The sequence below is a fragment of the Macaca mulatta genome, chromosome 14 (assembly GCF_049350105.2).
Source record: "Macaca mulatta isolate MMU2019108-1 chromosome 14, T2T-MMU8v2.0, whole genome shotgun sequence".
In the NCBI taxonomy this organism is placed as follows: Eukaryota; Metazoa; Chordata; class Mammalia; order Primates; family Cercopithecidae; genus Macaca; species Macaca mulatta.
In genome coordinates this window covers 6442486-6456636 of record NC_133419.1, presented here as the reverse complement: position 1 = coordinate 6456636, position 14151 = coordinate 6442486, and the positions used below count along the sequence as shown (strand labels likewise).

At 41.4% G+C, this 14151-nt stretch overlaps 1 protein-coding gene and 1 long non-coding RNA gene across 17 annotated transcripts in view; one reads left to right on the top strand and one right to left on the bottom strand.

The window, feature by feature from the left end:
- Positions 1-14151, bottom strand: part of KMT5B (lysine methyltransferase 5B) — a 59726-nt gene that overhangs the window by 17936 nt on the left and 27639 nt on the right. For 7 of the 16 annotated variants that reach the window (XM_028832661.2, XM_077960692.1, XM_028832668.2 and 4 more), the window contains 3 exon segments: positions 8169-8237; positions 2800-2965; positions 1595-1704 (listed from right to left, as the gene is read on the bottom strand). In XM_028832661.2, coding sequence (XP_028688494.1) covers positions 1595-1704; positions 2800-2965; positions 8169-8237 — 345 coding nt within the window. 16 annotated transcript variants of the gene reach the window in all.
- Positions 213-3666, top strand: LOC144334082 (uncharacterized). Its single transcript, XR_013403495.1, has 2 exons — positions 213-1872; positions 2613-3666. It is a non-coding gene; the product is annotated as an uncharacterized LOC144334082 (long non-coding RNA).

Here is a 14151-nt window from a genome sequence, read left to right as displayed (position 1 = left end):
CCACATTAAGAAAGTTAAGTGAATATAGGTGAAATTACTTTAACAACATAATTTTATTTTATTTGAGACGGAGTCTCACTCTGTTGCCCAGGCTGAAGTTCAGTGGCGTGATCTCGGCTCACTGCAACCTCTGCCTCCTGGGTTCAAGCGATTCTCCTGCCTCAGCCTCCCAAGTAGCTGGGACTACAGGTGTGCACCACCATACCCAGCTAATTTTTTTTTGCATTTTTACTAGAGACGGGGTTTCACCATGTTAGCCAGGATGGTCTCGATCTCTTGACATCATGATCTGCCCACCTCGGCCTCCCAAAGTGCTGGGATTACAGGTGAGCCACTGTGCCTGGCCAACAATATATTTTAACCCAATATCCAAAATACGATTTCAGTAGGTAATATAAGAACCACGAATGGGAATAAAATTTAATATGAAATCTGGTGTGTATAGCACACTTACAGTGCTTCTCAATTCAGATTAGCCACATTTCAAGGACTCAAGGGCTGGTCGCTACTGTACTGGATGGCACAGCTCTAGGACCCTAGATCTCAAACCTACACACCCATCTGCAACACAGGCAGCCACACAATCCAACTAGCAGGCTTAATACATCCTGAGGTAAACGAGGCACATTTCATGTATGCACACTCACCCCAGAGGCCTGGCAATAAGGTTCTTTTACCTATTCCATTTTCAGATATCTGACCCCCAAAATTTTTGCTGTAGAAATATTGGAGGATGGGTACATAAGGAGCTACATGTCTTTCCTGGGAGATAGTACAGGGAACAGGCATGACAGGAAAGAAAATACAGTAGTATATATTCTCTTTCATCTGTAATTTTTATCCCTCTTAGCTGGGCTCAACTCCGATTTTTTTGAGATGGAGTCTCACTCTATTGCCCAGGCTGGAGTGCAGTGATGCGATCTCGGCTCACTGTAGCCTCTGTCTCCTGGGTTCAAGTGATTCTCCTGCTTCAGTCACCCAAGTAGCTAGGACTACAGGTGTGCGCCACCACGCCCAGCCAATTTTTGTATTTTTCGTAGAGACAGGGTTTCACCATGTTGGTCAGGCTGGTCTCGAACTCCTGACCTCAAGTGATCCACCTGCCTTGGCCTCCCAAAGTGCTGGAATTATAGGTGTGAGCCAACACCCCCCACCAACTCTACTACTTTTATTGAAGCTGGCATATATATATGTATTTTTAAGCAACTAGTGCTTTAGGGAGGTTTCCACCCATAAAACTAGGATCATTAAGACTTTAGCCCCAACCTTTCTTCTAGGCTAGTAGAAGACTGACTGTGGAAGCCAGGTTATCTAATAATGGTGTCCACAGCCCTTCAGCAACCACATCACTGAACAGGCATCCAGAGTCAACAAAGGGAAAATGAAAAGCAATTTGGCCTAGAGATGGGCTCTGGTTCAACTGAGACTTCTGATTTCCTGATTCTGACTCCAGTTGATGGGCCAAGGCAACGGCACTGCATTGGCTACCTCAGGCTAAACTCTGGCTTCATTCCTTACCATGCATTTCTTAGCACTTCAACAATAATTTAGAAGAGAACTTTAAATTAAAGGTTTATACTAGTAGAATAGTTACCACTCTTTTGTTGCAACTATTTTGGCTCCATTTTGTTCTGATGAGTATCTATTACATGGCAATATTTCAAATCCACTGTCAGTTGCAAACATTCGCAAATAAATAAATACCTAAAACAGAAAAAAAAAAAATTGATAATGACTTTAAATGGTATACCCTGCTAGACTTTCTTAGAGAATTATAAAAGCAAACCACCCGCAATGATGAAAAAAATGTAACATCTAGCCTGGGCAACATAGCGAGACTATTTCTCTATGAAAAAACATTAGCCAAGCATGGTGGCATGTACCTTTAGTGCCAGCTACTTGGGAGGCTGAGAGGAAGGATCACTTGAGACTGAGATGGAAGCTACAGTGAGCCATAATCAGGCCACTGCATTCCAGACTGGATGACAGAGCAAGACTCTGCCTCTAAAAAACAATAAAAAAAGTAAGATCATTAAGTAACAAACTTTATTGTTACTTAGGAGTTTTGAATGTCACAATTTTTCTGATTTTGCAACATTTGCACTACAGTAACTAGCTGAACACCTCTAACCAAAAAATTCAAAATCTTCCCATGAGCATTTCCTTTGAGCGTCATGTCAGCATTCAGAAAGTTTCAGATTTTGGAGCGTTTCAAATTTTGGGGTTAAGGGTACTCTCTCCGTATGAGTACCTAATGGTTTGTTTCCCTTAAGGCTCACAATGAATTTCACCTCTATATGACAAAGTTTTCTCTCCTTTTTTGGTTGTAGAGACAGGGTCTTGCTCTGTCTCCCAGGGCTGGAGCGCAGTGGCAAGATCATAGCTCCGTGCAGCCTCTAACTCCTGGGCATAAGCAATCCTTCTGGCTCTGCCTCCTGAGTAGCTGGAACTACAAACTACAAAGGTGTACACTACCATGCCTGGCTAATTTTTTTATTCTTATTATTTTAGAGATGGAGTCTTGCTATGTTGCCCAGGCTGGTCTCGAAGTCCTAGCCTTAAGCAATACTCCCTGCCTTAGCCTCCCAAAGTGCTGGGATTACAAGCATGAGCCACTGAGCCTGGCCCAGTTTTTTCTTTGGACTGTCATTCAAATGACTATGTGTTACAAGATCTTCAGACTGATTAGTTTTATGAAAAATAAACTTAAAATTTCAGTATTAACTAACATTTAGGGTTTCAATTTACTTCACTATTCTTACCCAAATAGGTTAGCAGCATCAGTCTTAATAAACTTACATGTTCTTTGAATAACTTCTCCTGCATTTTATTCTTGTTGAGAAAATAGTGCCGTGCCCATTCGCCTGAAGTCAAACATTTGAAGGCTTTCTCCAAGTGTTCATCTTTCTTAAAACGTTCAATTACTTCCTTTAGTTCTTCCTGCCTTCCTTTAATAGGCCGAAATCTGAAAGAAATCAAAATAATGAATGGGTTATCTGCCACAATCCTTGCACCACTGATCCATCTTAAGAGACCTTGAGAAAGAGCTAATACCCTAAAAACAGCCATGGTTATCAGAGCAAAGATCTAAGAGAAGAGAACAACAAACAATAGTCTTGACTACTACTATTCAAGTAATACTGATCACCTGGATACGCAACTTCTCTTTTTTCAATCTGTTATTTTAATATTTTTATTTCACTGTTATCTCATTAACTGTGAGGTGAGCAGATGATTCAAACAAAAGCTGTCTGATTCAGACTTACACTAGTTATCAACTTAGGGAGATATAAAATCAAAGCTCTAAAATACAGCACACCTAATTTAGAGTTAGAATGACAAGAATCTTTTTAAAACATGCAAAATCAAGCTGGAAGAGTGCCAGGCAATGAATTTCAGAAGTATGATGATGTAAACAAAACCATGCCATAGACAAAAACATTATGTACACAGTTAGAAAAACACCCCAAACCAAGTATTCCGACTGGCTTTGAAACACACCTTGATGTTCTAACCACCCATGTCAAAGTCACCTTTGATGACAGCATTCAGAGAACAAAACAAGTACAAGCAGTATAACTCTAGTGGTGAAACTGCTATACTGGTAATGTAAGAAAACTGATGGGGTAGAGTTTTATTTATTTTTTTTTTTGAGATGGAGTCTCACTCTGTGGCCCAGGCTGGAGTCGAGTGCAGTGGTGTGATCTTGGCTCACTGCAACCTCTGCCTCCCGTGTTCAAGCAATTCTCTTGCCTCAGCCTCCCATGTAGCTGGGATTATAGGTGTGCGCCACCATGCCCAGCTAATTTTTGTATTTTTAGTAGAGACCATGTTGGCCAGGCTGGTCTTGAACTCCTGACCTCAAGTCGTCTGCCCACCTCAGCCTCCCAAAGTGCTGGGATTACAGGTGTGAGCCACTGTGTCTGGCCTGCTGGGGTAGAACTGAAAATACTCCTATTGTAGAATCAGCCACAATGATGTCTTCAGAATATTATACCATTAGGTCTATATTAATGCACGATGCAGTCATGGTCCAAGCAAGACAATATTTGTGAACCCCTCATTCTAAAGCTGTGTTTTCAGTAAAACATGTACTATAAAGTTACTCACACTTAATTTCAAATTTTCTTTTCATGTCAATTTCATAAAGCTAATTCTCCCAACCAAAGTTTTTATTAAAAAAAAGTTTTATTTTATTTTCATAAAGCTAATTCTCCCCGGATTATGGCCAGGTGTGGTGGCTCTCGCCTATAATCCCAGCACTTTGGGAGGCCAAGGCAGGTGGATCACGAGGTCAGGAGATCAAGACCATCCTGGCCAACATGGTGAAACCCCTTCTCTACTAAAATGCAAAAAATTAGCCAGGCATGGTGGCACACGCCTGTAGTCCTAGCTACTCAGGAGGAGGCTGAGGCAGGGGAATTGCTTGAACCCGAGAGGCAAGTTTGGAGTGAGCCAAGATCACGCCACTGCACTTCAGCCTGGTGACAGAGTGAGACTCCGTCTCAAAACAAAACAAAACAAACAAAACAAAAATAAAACATCCAACAGAAAAAAGGAATCACAGATTGACATTCAAATAAAATACATTAAGAAAAAATATTAGTGGTTCAGGAGAAAAAAATATGTGTCTTACTCTGACATTTAAAATTGTACATTTCATAAACCTGAATATGCTAAAATTGAGAAGTAAGATGTAGCAAAGGAAGCATTCAGCAGAATTGTTTTCCTAGAGAAGCTATCATACATGCATTCATAGTATTTCAGTAAGATTTCAAGCCACAATATTTCATCAAGGATTATTAGGTGCTGTGTTGTGTATACAGTGGCATATGAAGTGCTATGGTGAAAAATACAAGAGAAGACATGGCCACTGTTCTTGAATGGAAAATGTAATTGGGACTAAAAGATATATATATGCATCAAATAATCAAGCAAGCCATCAATATGCAAATGCATGTTAATATGCTAAAAACTACATTGCTATAGCACCTAAAAGTATGGAAATTATAACCAGGGGGTCAAATGTACGTGGGAAAGGTTTAAGAAAAGCACATTACAGGCAGGGAAGAATCAAAAAGAAGGAAGAGTGAGGGGAAGTCTAAGCAGAAGATCTTAATAAAGCTGGATCCAAAGAGTTGACCAGGGTCAGCTAGTTAGCAATAATAAAGTGAAGTACCAGAATCAGGAAGAGGAAAGACATGAGGTCCTGAACAGCTATAATACTGTTTACTGCACAGGATCACTGGAAGACTTCAGGTATATTAATGCATACTGATCCTACCAGGAGCTTGCTAGCTACAGGCTCCAGTCATGTTTTGTTTTGTTTTAAATTCAGTAATCCTGAATTCTCACAACTATTAGCAGAACCATCTGAGAGTTCAAACATATCCTAAAGATAATACTGAATGAATGAATGGGGCTCTATTTTCCATTTTCAATCAACTGGTATACAAGCCTCTATAGACAGATAAATGCAAGTCCTTTAAAAAATTCAGAACATGGCCGGGCACGGTGGCTCAAGCCTGTAATCCCAGCACTTTGGGAGGCCGAGACGGGTGGATCACGAGGTCAGGAGATCGAGACCATCCTGGCTAACACGGTGAAACCCCGTCTCTACTAAAAAATACAAAAAACTAGCCGGGCGAGGTGGCGGGCGCCTGTAGTCCCAGTTACTCGGGAGGCTGAGGCGGGAGAATGGCGTGAACCCGGGAGGCGGAGCTTGCTGTGAGCTGAGATCCGGCCACTGCACTCCAGCCTGGGCGACAGAGCGAGACGTCTCAAAAAAAAAAAAAAAAAAAAAAAAAAAAAATTCAGAACATCTTACTAGGCTGTCGATATATGGTGTCAGAGAACCACCAAGAAAATAAAGAGCTGCAGAACTGGGAAAGCATCCACACATCCATACTAAACTACTTGCAGCCATCACAGTTGATTGTGTCAAGATGCCATCTCTAAGACATTCAACTGAAACCATTCTTGCTGCAATCCTACACTACATCGTTATTTGCATATGAAGGACAGATAAGACAACAAAGAAGCTCCCAGCTAAGGCATGACCCATCAAGCAATATGCAATATGGAATGGTGGGAAACAGATAACCCATGTTTTATGTGGCAATCAGAAAAGCAATAGTTCACTTTAAGCAAATGCAATAAATTATCCATGCCATTAAATGACAGGGCTACAAACGACAGAAAGGGCCAAGCTATCTTTACACGTTCAATGTGAAAGTGACCAATGGGAACATTATACAAAAATTAGTTATAGACCTGGAATGAAACTTGGCTATTTTTAATAGGCTTTATGTGTGTTCTATGCTTCCTGAAACAAGTTCATTCCTATCTAAAAATGCCTTCAGGTACCTTTAGTTTTGTTTACTTTTTATTCATAATGCCAAACAATTTATATGCCGAAAACCAACATAAAATAGTCAACTCTTGATTTAGTAGCATTCTGCCTACCTTCCCTGTGTTGACTTCTGTTTCCGCTTTCCTGACTTTATTGCCTCAAACATAAATAAAATCCCTGAAACTATCCCTTGCTACCCATAGCAAGAACCTCTATTTCACTGAAACTATAAGTTGCTGTCCCAAACCTGTTAAAACTTACTGTCACAGTTGGCTGCTATGGGCATGAAATGACAGTGAGGAAAAGGGGGAAGAAAATGGTTACAGGTGCAGACAGGCAGGAGATGAGACAGTTTTCAATAATCCTACAGAAGTATGTAAAAGTCAGCTGGCTGACAGTCCAAATCAAATCCCATTATAACAAATACCGTGGAAAATAGAAGTTAAGACTGTTACACCTATTAGGGCCGGTGCAAACGCACTGAGAACCTTAGGGGAATTTTTTTTTCCTATTATTGAACAGAAAAATACTTCTCTCCTTAACCACCATCACTCTAAATCTCCCACATAAACTGCATAAAACTATCCTTTTACTCTGGCACTTAAAGGCCAGATAATTTAGAACCACCCTTTTGTTCCACAAATGAGAAAAATAAGGCCCGACAAGGATCAGTAGATGGCCAGTGACTTAAGGCTGATGAAGGGAAGACCTAGGATTTACCCAGGCCTTTCTGGTTCCTGTTACATGACCTGGCTCAGGAAAGCCTTCCTCACATTGTTTCATGGTTAGAAGAGGATTTAACTTGCGTTTGCCATCGAGCATCAGCACTGGGTCCAGCCAGAGAAAGCTCTAGCTTGTATACTGACAATACAGTGGAAAGGATGGATGCAAATGTGAATTTTAAGATTTAGTATTTGGGTGGGTGGTGGGTGGCAAGGGAAGCAAGAAAAACAGGTATTCGGCATTTCCAAATCAATATGCCCCGTCCTCCCTCCCTTAACAGAAAATTTGTTACTTTAAATCAACCAAACATATCTATTCTTTCTCTTCTTACACTTCTGATCAATGGCTGGTATAAGAAAAACAAAAATGTCATTTACAATTGGTTATTAAAGGGGCAGGAAAAAAACATATGAATTCACACTCCCACACACCTGTTCCCCACTCTTTCCAGAGACTCACTTCCCAGGTTTTCTTGCTATTTGGTTTTTCTGTCTCCCCACTGTGGCAGTGAAGAAAAGTTGTAGACTGTATTAGCTGTGCTACTGTGCCCTTCATTAGCATGCACAATCAAAAGCTGACTGGAGGGGTGGGGAACAGGAAGGGGAACAGAAAAAAGGGAGACAGGGAAGGAGAGAGGAAGAGAGAAAAATGCTCAAATATTTAAGATATAAAATAAAACCATGAGGCAACATAGTGAACACATTTCCCCCTCTGAAGAAAGTTTAGCTGCAAATCGACAGTTTGTAGACGCTGAGCAAGTAGTCACAGAGCAGCTCTTCATTCCTTCTTGACCTGAAAATAAACAAGAACCAAAAACATACCTGGCTGAGTCCTGCAATCAGTGCTCAGCTAATCACATGGAGTGACTCCTGATCTTTTGATGAATGATTTGTTTCTCTTAAAATCACCCTGTTATGAAGTACAAGTGGTTTTTTAAAAAATACAACTATTATCAAACTACTTTAAAAGGTTTGTAAAATGTTCTAAAACTCTAATTTATGCTGACACTTCAACTTACTCAACATAAAAGAACATTTTAAAAGGCTGGAATGGGTTAGTCAGTATCTCATTGTTTGTAACACACACTACCTACCTCACAGGGTTGTTGTGAGAAAAACTGTCAGATTTTGAAAAATGCCTTGAGCTCCTCGAAGGAAAGGCGCTATATAAATGCAAAAACAAACAACAAAAATAAAAAGCTATTTGTATAATCTGTACTTGTAATTTCTAAACAGACTTACAATATTCGTTGTTGCAAAAATCTTTAAAACTCTGTGATACTTAAGAACTTTAAGATGCCACGGGTGGGCGTGGCGGGATAGAAGCCATGCTGCTGAAATTCTCTGCTTCCCATAGAATACACCTTACCATGAAGTTAGAAGCTTTGAAAACGTTCTTTACGGATTCTGGTCAAGCACTTAATTTTAAAGTGATATTTAAAGTGATTCATACTTTAACATCCAATAGTGGATATGAATAATCAAATACATATATAAGCAAAATAAAAATTAGATGGTTACAGCAGTAGAAAGATGAGTAAGGACTGTACAGGCTGACGTTCTGATTAGAAACACGAAGAAAAGTTCCAAAGAGAAGCTCAGTGTCCTGACTCCGCTGATGTTTAAATGCTGTCTCCTGCTCAGCTCACTGCTAGCCTGAGTCTCCTTCAGCCTCAAAAAGGGGGCATTACTGAAAGCACTGATCCCTTTCTTACAATATCCCGCTCCCACTCCATTTAAAAATCGGAAGTATAGGCCTGGCGCGGTGGCTCAAGCCTGTGATCCCAGCACTTTGGGAGGCCGAGACGGGCGGATCACGAGGTCAGGAGATCGAGACCATCCTGGCTAACATGGTGAAACCCCGTCTCTACTAAAAAATACAAAAAACTAGCCGGGCAACGTGGCGGGCGCCTGTAGTCCCAGCTGCTTGGGACGCTGAGGCAGGAGAATGGCCTAAACCCAGGAGGCGGAGTTTGCGGTGAGCTGAGATCCAGCCACTGCACTCCAGCCTGGGCGGCAGAGCGAGACTCCGTCTCAAAAAAAAAATAAAAAATAAATAAAAATCAGAAGTATAAACAACAACTATTTTTTTCTTGTTAAAAAGAAAAATTGGCCGGGCGCGGTGGCTCAAGCCTGTAATCCCAGCACTTTGGGAGGCCGAGACGGGCGGATCACGAGGTCAGGAGATCGAGACCATCCTGGATAACACGGTGAAACCCCGTCTCTATTAAGAAATACAAAAAACTAGCCGGGCGAGGTGGCGGGCGCCTGTAGTCCCAGCTACTCGGGAGGCTGAGGCCGGAGAATGGCGTAAACCCGGGAGGCGGAGCTTGCAGTGAGCTGAGATCTGGCCACTGCACTCCAGCCTGGGTGACAGAGCGAGACTCCGTCTCAAAAAAAAAAAAAAAAAAAAAAAAAGAAAAATTTAGGTTTCATAATTGACAAAAGTCAATTAAGTTCAAATTTCTCCCAAAAAATTGAAATTAGCATTTTGTTTGTACTATTTCTAAGTATTCACACTACAACTCTCGCTTGTTAGTAAATATAAGGATATATTAAGATTAAAACCTATGCACTCAAAACATAGCCAGTTTTGAAAATTATCCAATCATTAAACATCTACTGTTTCTTTTTCTTTTTTTTTTTTGAAAGTAAGAGTCTCACTCTGTTGCTCAGGTTGGAGTGCAGTGGTGTGATCTTGGCTCACTGCAACCTCCGCCTCCCAGGTTCAAGTTATTCTCCTGCCTCAAACTCTTGAGTAGCTGGGATTACAGGTGCACACCACCACGCCTGGATAATTTTTGTATTTTTAGTAGAAATGGGGTTTCACCATGTTGGTCAGGCTGGTCTCGAACACCTGACCTCGCGATCTACCTGCCTCGGCCTTCCAAAGTGCTGGAATTACAGGCATGAGCCAACACGCCCGGCCTAAACATCAACTGTTTCTAAACATTCTTCCTGTTGGTAGACTGAAAGAAGTAAAAGGAAGGCAGAAGAGTATAAAAAAGAGAAACTAAAAAGTGACAAATTACAGGTGCATAAACACGAACAAAGAGCGCACTATACAAGGAATATGTAGAGAGCTTAGAAATTAAAATCCAACAGCAGAATATCTTCTCGTCACTTCTTTTGCACCCCAAAGAGAGAGTCCATAAACTAGTAACTTGAGAGGTATTATCAGTTTTCCTTATATTCTAAATCCACATTCTAGTAAATTCTTGCTCAAAAGATGAAGAGCTAGAAGGGATAGTTTTATTTTCAAGTAAATTCACTAAGGTTAAATGAAAACATATATTTTTTACCAAGATTAACGTAAAGGTCATTAATAAAGTTTCTGTTCCCAAATATCAGTGTACACAAGAGTGTAAAAACACACATAAACCGAACACTCTGGTGGGAAGTGGACAGGATGTCCCCTGCACTGCCACACCAGCCTGAAGTGCTGGCATTGCTACGAACCCAGCCTGCTCTAACCAGGGAAGTAGAATCGTCTGTACCTCCACAGGTTATTTTAGGAACTGCATAATTAAATGTTGCACTAAAAAATATTTTAAAAATGGTTTCTTCTGCAAGTTTAACCAGATTTAATTTTAGATGCTTCAATTTCTATGGGGAAAAATCTTACGCACTGGATGCATTTTAATTTAGGAGTCCTCAGTTATAGTAATGTCTTGAGTTCTAAAAGTATTTGTGTGGTAATCCTGAAGTTTACATTTATGACTACATGGTTTTATGTGAGCCCTAGGAAACGCCTACTAATATTTTTAGCAACTTATCACATCACAACGAAACTGAGAGGCCAGATGGTTTAGGACCTAACTATTCCAAGTGTAGTCGGGGAGCTTGTTAGAAATGCAGAATCTCAGGCCCCACCCCAAAGCTGCTGAATCAGAACCTGCATTTCAACCAACTCCCAGGTGACTCTCACATAAACTAATTACGAGAAACAAGGGTATAGGAGGACTTTTATAGAAAATTGGAGTGTTTCCTTTTTTTTTTGTTTTTTTTGATATAGGGTTTCACTCTGTGGCCCAGGCTGGAGTGCAGTGGTGCGAATACAGCTCACTGCAGCCTCAAGCTCCTGGACTCAAGTGATCCTCCCACCTTGGCCTCCCAAAGTGCTGGGATTATAGGCATGAGCCACTGCAGCAGAAAACTGGAGTATTTACTATTGCAGATGCTAATAACAGGCAGCCTTCTGGAATACGGCATGGGGATTTTAGAGTACATGAAGTTCTGTCATAAGCCACTAAAATTTTCATTGTAATTTTTTTTTTTTTTTTTTTTTTGAGACTGAGTTTCACTCTTGTTGCCCAGGCTAGAGTGCAGTGGCATGATCTTGGCTCACCGCAACCTCCGCCTGCCGGGTTCAAGCAATTCTCCTGCTCTCAGCCTCCCAAGTAGCTGGGATTACAGGCATGCGCCACCACACCTGGCTAATTTTGTATTTCTAGTAGAGATGGGGTTTCTCCATGTTGGTCAGGCTGGTCTCGAACTCCCGACCTAAGGTGATCTGCCCACCTCAGCCTCCCAAAGTGCTGGGATTACAGGTGTGAGCCACTGCACCTGGCCCATTGTAATTCTGATGTAACACTTTCTAAAATGTTTTATATGCTTCCCTATCTTGATAATAAGGCATAATCAACATAACCTTCTTAATGACCCCAGGTCAAAATTCTGGGCCTTTGTGGTGACTTTCTGAATGCCACTAAACTATTGTGTCAGAGTGATTCATTCACACATTCACATTTCTTAACTCAGAAAAAAAAAAAAAAAAAGAAAAAAAAACACTGGGGGTGCTACAGGGTGACAAATATCAGCATCTTCTAGGAGAAGAATAAGCACTGGTCTCATGTTCAATGGGCAAAAAAAAAAAAAAAAAAGAAAATGGACTTAAAATAATGAAAATCAGTCTTTTTTTTTTTTTAAAGGTGGAGTCTCAATCTGTTGCCCAGGCTGGAGTGCAGTGGCATGATCCCGGCTCACTGCAACTTCCACCTCCCAGGTTCAAGGGATTCTCCTGCTTCAGTCTTCTGAGTAGCTGGGACTACAGGTGCATGCGGCCACATGCAGCTATTTTGTATTTTTAGTAGAGATGGGGTTTCAGCATGTTGGCCAGGCTAGGCTCGAACTCCTGAGTTCAGGTGATCCACCCGCCTCGGCCTCCCAAAGTGCTGGGATTACAGGCGTGAGCCACTGCGCCCAGCCCTGTATCTTTTCTTTTGAGACAGTCTCACTTTGTTGCCCAGGCTGGAGGGCAGTGGTGTAATCTTGGCTCACTGCAACCTCTGTCTCCTGGGTTCATGTGATTCTCCTGCCTCAGCCTTCTGAGTAGCCAGGACTACAGGCGTGCACCACCACGCCCAGCTAAATTTTTGTATTTTTAGTAGAGATCGGATTTCACCATGTTGGCCAGGCTGGTCTCGAACTCCTGACCTCTGGTGATCCACCCAGCTCGGCCTCCCAAAGTGCTGAGATTACAGGCATGAGTCACTGCGTTCAGCCTGGATCTTAATCAATCAGGGCATCTAATGGCAGTCATTTGGCAGGGAACTGTTTAAATAGTCTCCCAACTCCATTTCCAATATTTCACACTTCATTTTAGTAGGTAAAGACATATGATAGAAAATTTTATGGCCAGGCACAGTGGCTCATGCCTATAATCCTAGCACTTTGGGAGGCCAAGGCAGGCGGATCACCTGAGGTCAGGAGTTCGAGACCAGCCTGGTCAACATGGTGAAACCTTGTCTACACTAAAAATACAAAAATTTGCTGGGTGCAGTGGCGCAAGCCTGTAATCCCAGCTACTTGGGAAGTTGAGGCAGGAAAATCACTTGAACACAGAAGGTGAAGGTTGCAGTGAGCTGAGATAATGCCACTGCACTCCAGCCTGGGCAACAGAGTGAGACTCTCTCTAAAAAAGAAAAAAAAGAAAAAAAAATTGTGAAAAAAACAAAAGCACGTTTTTAGCTGAATTACTTCTTTTGGACTTAGACTATAATTGGTAAGTGAAGCATATATAGTAAGTGAAGCATATAGTATCTTAATCTAGCAAGGGATAAAATTAAAAGGGGGGAAACAGGACACAAGACTTTCCTCCAATTACCTGTACTCACCAATTTCTACCTCTCCCAACTACTGATCAGTGACTATCTACCTGGGTATCAAGATCCCCCAGGGTTGCCACTGAAATTGGAGCTATATAATAACCCCAGTCTGGGTATGATGGAGATGAACTAGCTCTATCTTCTAAATCTCTGCTGTTATGCTTTCCCACCACACTAAAAAACCCTTTGCCATAGAAGTTAAGAGATAAAGCATAAAGCAAAGTTGCAAAGTTCTGACCTGTTTGGTGGCAGAAACATTTGTGAAATGATCTAATGGTCTTTTTTGAGGGAGAAATGATATTTAAGAGAATTAGAGAGAGACCTCAGCTGTTAAAACATGACAGATTTCAAGATTAATGTAATAATGTTTTTTATATACAGCATTTGGTACTCAAACACTTACACATCCACTTTCTTACCTGTATACTGAATATAAACATGTCTTTAAAACTATTCACTCTTAACAATGATTAGCTGAATCCCAAAGATTAAACATGATGACAAAATTTCCCATCTCTACAGAGACAATGTGTAAGAGAAAAGTCTATGATAAAATCAAGAAAAAAAGGGACGTACCCTACTTTAATTGGAAACAATCATACATTTTCAAGGTTTTATAGGATGCTTGTCAGATTTTTCTTTTCGGTAAGATAACTGTCATCACTTTTTTTTTTTTGAGATGGAGTTTCACTCTTGTTGCCCAGGCTGGAGTGCAATGGCATGATCTCGGCTCACTGCAACCTCTGCCTCCCGGGTTCAAGTGATTCTCCTGCCTCAGCCTCCCAAGCAGCTGGGATTACAGGCGTGCACCACCATGCCCGGCTAATTTTTTCTGTACTTTTAGTAGAGACGGGGTTTCACCGTGTTGGTCAGGCTGGTCTCAAACTCCTGACCTCAGGTGATCCACCCACCTCGGCCTCTCAAAGCGTGGGGATTACCGGCGTGAGCCACTGCGCCCGGCATCATCAAC